Genomic DNA, 5,485 nt, shown 5'->3' with positions numbered 1-5,485 from the left:
TAACACAGCTATCTACTGTGTTAAGCTCCAATGGTAACACAGCTATCTACTGTGTTAAGCTCCAATGGTAACACAGCTATCTACTGCGTTAATCTCCAATGGAAACACAGCTATCTACTGTGTTAATCTCCAATGGTAACACAGCTATCTACTGTGTTAAGCTCCAATGGTAACACAGCTATCTACTGTGTTAATCTCCAATGGTATAATGTGTAATTGAGTGGATGTGTTGGCTATAAATAGGCTATGAAAACATCAACAAGTGGGTGAACCAATGAACTACTGTACTAGACAATGCCCGCACACAGACAGTCCTCACAGGTTTTCCGTTGTACCCTGATCCTATAAGCCAACCAGGAGAGAGCAGAGTTTCTCTCCCATAACAGACAATAGCTACCCAACACCCTGTGCTATTGTCTGTCTCACACTTCACCATCAAAGCTGAGAAAAGGACAGGTCACGCTTTACCATCACGCTGAGAAAAGGACAGGTCACGCTTTACCATAACGCCGAGAAAAGGACAGGTCACGCTTTACCATCACGCTGAGAACAGGACAAGTCACGCTTCACCATCACGCTGAGAACAGGACAAGTCACGCTTCACCATCACACTGAGAACAGGACAGGTCACCTCTCTGCCTCGGTTCCTCTACTCCCTCTGGGATTTTCATTTGTTTTGGGACATGGACTCATCTCCAACTTAGACCATTTCTGAGGTCTGAAAACATCTGAGAAAAGTCGATTTGGGAGTCAACTATCACCAAGGTAGCTTTGGGAGTCAACTATCACCAAGGTAGCTTTGGGAGTCAACTATCACCAAGGTAGATTTGGGAGTCAACTATCACCAAGGTAGATTTGGGAGTCAACTATCACCAAGGTAGCTTTGGGAGTCAACTATCACCAAGGTAGCTTTGGGAGTCAACTATCACCAAGGTAGATCTGGGAGTCAACTATCACCAAGGTAGCTTTGGGAGTCAACTACCACCAAGGTAGCTTTGGGAGTCAACTATCACCAAGGTAGCTTTGGGAGTCAACTATCACTAAGGTAGCTTTGGGAGTCAACTACCACCAAGGTAGCTTTGGGAGTCAACTATCACCAAGGTAGCTTTGGGAGTCAACTATCACTAAGGTAGATTTGGGAGTCAACTATCACCAAGGTAGATTTGGGAGTCAACTATCACCAAGGTAGCTTTGGGAGTCAACTATCACCAAGGTAGCTTTGGGAGTCAACTACCACTAAGGTAGATTTGGGAGTCAACTATCACTAAGGTAGATTTGGGAGTCAACTACCACTAAGGGTTCTTTGTCAGGAGGACTTTGAGAGTTCGTTTGGACCCTGATCGTTTGTTTGAATCCCTTGACAACGGACGAAGTGATGATCCAGGGCGTGTCTGAGATCGCGGCGCTGTGCGTGGGCCTGGTGGGTCTGATCGGAGCAGCCGCCGTCACCGGGATGCCCATGTGGAAGGTTACAGCCTTCATCGGAGAGAACATCATCGTCATGGAGACGCGCTGGGAGGGCCTGTGGATGAACTGCTATAGACAGGCCAACATCAGGATGCAGTGTAAGGTGTACGACTCTCTGCTGTATCTCCCCGCAGACCTGCAGGTATGATCACTTTATGGATGTGTGGCACTCTCTTCCCTATGTAGTGCCTATGGCACCCTCTTCCCTATGTAGTGCCTATGGTACCCGCTTCCCTATGTAGTGCCTATGGCACCCTCTTCCCTATGTAGTGCCTATGGCACCCTCTTCCCTATGTTGTGCCTATGGCACCCTCTTCCCTATGTAGTGCATATGGCACCCTCTTCCCTATGTAGTGCCTATGGCACCCTCTTCCCTATGTAGTGCCTATAGCACCCTCTTCCCTATGTAGTGCCTATGGCACCCTCTTCCCTATGTAGTGCCTATGGCACCCGCTTCCCTATGTAGTGCCTATGGCACCCTCTTCCCTATGTATTGCCTATGGCACCCTCTTCCCTATGTAGTGCCTATGGCACCCTCTTCCCTATGTAGTGTCTATGGTACCCGCTTCCCTATGTAGTGCCTATGGCACCCTCTTCCCTATGTAGTGCCTATGGCACCCTCTTCCCTATGTTGTGCCTATGGCACCCTCTTCCCTATGTAGTGCATATGGCACCCTCTTCCCTATGTAGTGCCTATGGCACCCTCTTCCCTATGTAGTGCCTATGGCACCCTCTTCCCTATGTAGTGCCTATGGCACCCTCTTCCCTATGTAGTGCCTATGGCACCCTCTTCCCTATGTAGTGCCTATGGCACCCTCTTCCCTATGTTGTGCCTATGGCACCCTCTTCCCTATGTAGTGCCTATGGCACCCTCTTCCCTATGTAGTGCCTATGGCACCCTCTTCCCTATGTAGTGCCTATGGCACCCTCTTCCCTATGTAGTGCCTATGGCACCCTCTTCCCTATGTAGTGCCTATGGCACCCTCTTCCCTATGTAGTGCCTATGGTACCCTCTTCCCTATGTAGTGCCTATGGCACCCTCTTCCCTATGTAGTGCCTATGGTACCCTCTTCCCTATGTAGTGCCTATGGCACCCTCTTCCCTATGTAGTGCCTATGGCACCCTCTTCCCTATGTAGTGCCTATGGCACCCTCTTCCCTATGTAGTGCCTATGGTACCCTCTTCCCTATGTAGTGCCTATGGCACCCTCTTCCCTATGTAGTGCCTATGGCACCCTATGGGCCCCGGCCAAAAGTAGTGCAGGGAATAGGGTGCCATTTGGGACGAACAATATGAAATCATGTCAATCGTGAACACATTTTAAACCTGTTTAGGTAAACTTTACTTTATGTATTGTAGCGAATAAGGGCAAGTAGCTCCTACCGGGTCTCAGAACCCAGGTTCAGCGACTTTCAACCTTAGCCGTTCCACCAAGAGATCGGAACGTCTTGAAGAGGTATCTACATAATGGGTTGATGTGTTGCAGTATGTATTGGTCTTCTCTTCCACAGGCTGCCAGGGGCTTGATGTGCTGCTCGCTGGCTCTCTCAGGGATGGGTCTACTGGGGGCTCTAGCAGGGATGCGGTGTACCTCCTGCATCCGGGACAACGACCGCGTTAAGAGCCTCATCCTCATGGTGGCTGGAGGCATGCAGTTACTGGCCTCTATCTGTGTGTTCATCCCAGTCTCCTGGACGGCTCACGCCATAATCCGTGACTTCTATAACCCCTTGCTGATCGATGCCCAGCGCAGGGAGCTGGGAGAGGCTCTCTACGTCGGCTGGGTGACCGGAGCCTTCCTCTTGACCTCTGGGCTTCTCTTCCTCTGTCGCCGCGTCCACTCCAACAAAGCCTCGTTCGATATCTACCATCCTGCCAACAGGATCAACAAACCCACTCTGATGCACTATCATCCTATCTCAAGTGTTCTTAACATCGGGGCTCACCGCCAGCCCGGTCTGATCCACCAACAAAGTCACAGCTTCGATGCATACCAACACCGCCAAGCTCCGATTCTTCATAACGTTCCTTATGGACAACAAGGGGTCGTCATGAACCCTCCTGCTGCTGTGACTGACTCTAGCTTGGTGGAGAACGTTGGGCCGTCGTTCTATCACCACGGCAACCGACGTCATGTTGACGGACGCCATCCCTCCACCTCTAACAGCTCCAACTGCGTCAGCAGCCTGTCCACTCTGGCTAACTCCCTACACATCAGCCAACAGACTCCGTACTCCTATAGCCACCTGACCACTCCGTACGCCACATATACCGGTAGTCAACAGACAAATCCATACTCCTACAGTCATCCGGGAAACCTGTCCGTTTCACACAACTCCAGTTTCCAAGCCGTACCTCAGAATCCTGTTTTTATCGGGTATAAGGGCTCCAGAGTTCAACCATCGCAGTCTCACCACAACGGAAGCAGTGTTGGTGTGTACATCTGAATAGACTGCAACGAGACCAGTCATCTTCCCATACTCACTATACCTTTAACAAATGTATCTCCTCTATATGGTTATTAGAATCACATGGTATCTTTTCTTATTTTTTGAAAAGTTAAATGTCTGTTTTGGTATTCTGGTAAAACTGTAATGTGTTCAGTGTATGGGACAGTTACAGCTGTGTAGAATCTAGAAACTCTATTCTACATTTATCTTCTGTTATGTGATTATTCATGTACCATTTGGGTGTGTTTGTCAGCCTGCTGCTGGCGGTTTTATATAAGCAGCTGTCTTTTTGTCACCTTGACCTTACCTGTCATGTGACCTCAGTAAACAAGAAGTTTGGTTTCTCCAATAAAGAACATCCTGTTTGATTCTGCATACGGGAGAGCCACTTCAATACGAGGTGATTTTCGTAGCAGGTTAGGAGAGCATTTTAACTTAACCTCAGGTCTCCTCACCCGCTGCGTTTATTCTCCTCACCCGCTGCGTTTATTCTCCTCACCCGCTGCGTTTATTGTCCTCACCCGCTGCGTTTATTCTCCTCACCCGCTGCGTTTATTCTCCTCACCCGCTGCGTTTATTCTCCTCACCCGCTGCGTTTATTCTCCTCACCCGCTGCGTTTATTCTCCTCACCCGCTGCGTTTATTCTCCTCACCCGCTGCGTTTATTCTCCTCACCCGCTGCGTTTATTCTCCTCACCCGCTGCGTTTATTCTCCTCACCCGCTGCGTTTATTCTCCTCACCCGCTGCGTTTATTCTCCTCACCTGCTGCGTAAGTTCTCCTAACTTGCTACGAAAAAGTCTGTTCGTTATTGAAGTGGCGTGAAAAGTGTTTCTCTTCTGCATACGGTACCTTAGCTCTCTCCGTCAAGTCTTACGCCTTTGATAGCATTGTTGGTAATAACGTATTCTTTAACTACTTACCTCGTGTTGCCAACAGTTGTTTTTGAGGAACTTTGAAACATAGATATAATTATTTTGGAGAGCTTGATGAAACTGTTAGCTTAGTATGGCTCTAATGGTTTAGGGCATTTCCACGTAAACGGACCCATGAGCACCAACATGTCAAATTCATAGAAACATGTCAAATTGTATGTTGAATGAAAGCTAAGAGTCTATATTTTTGTTGAAATAAAGACATATATAAAATATTCAACCATTTTAGATCCTAAAAATGTTGAATAAAGCGAAGGCTTTGATTTCTGGTCAAACAGATGGAAAAGGGGTCTTACAGATGGAAAAGGGGTTTTACAGAATGGAAAGGGGTTTTACAGATGGAAAAGGGGTTTTACAGATGGAAAAGGGGTCTTACAGATGGAAAAGGAGTCTTACAGAATGGAAAAGGGGTCTTACAGAATGGAAAAGGGGTCTTACAGATGGAAAAGGGGTCTTACAGATGGAAAAGGGGTCTTACAGATGGAAAAGGGGTCTTACAGAATGGAAAAGGGGTCTTACAGAATGGAAAAGGGGTCTTACAGAATGGAAAATGAGTCTTACAGATGGAAAAGGGGTCTTACAGAATGGAAAAGGGGTCTTACAGAATGGAAAAGGGGTCTTACAGAATGCAAAA

General features: G+C 47.8%; 1 protein-coding gene across 1 annotated transcript; it reads left to right on the top strand.

The window, feature by feature from the left end:
* Positions 1-755: 755 nt before the first annotated feature.
* On the top strand, positions 756-4,472 carry LOC129831769 (claudin-8-like). Its single transcript, XM_055895200.1, has 2 exons — positions 756-1,609; positions 2,979-4,472. The coding sequence occupies exons 1-2, from the start codon at positions 1,376-1,378 to the stop codon at positions 3,912-3,914; spliced, it is 1,170 nt and encodes a 389-aa protein (XP_055751175.1). The 5' UTR covers positions 756-1,375; the 3' UTR covers positions 3,915-4,472.
* The last annotated feature ends 1,013 nt before the right edge of the window (positions 4,473-5,485 follow it).

The sequence above is a fragment of the Salvelinus fontinalis genome, chromosome 33, assembly GCF_029448725.1.
Source record: "Salvelinus fontinalis isolate EN_2023a chromosome 33, ASM2944872v1, whole genome shotgun sequence".
In the NCBI taxonomy this organism is placed as follows: domain Eukaryota; kingdom Metazoa; phylum Chordata; class Actinopteri; order Salmoniformes; family Salmonidae; genus Salvelinus; species Salvelinus fontinalis.
The sequence above is the reverse complement of the archived record's forward strand: the minus strand, read 5'-3'. Positions and strand labels throughout refer to the sequence as shown.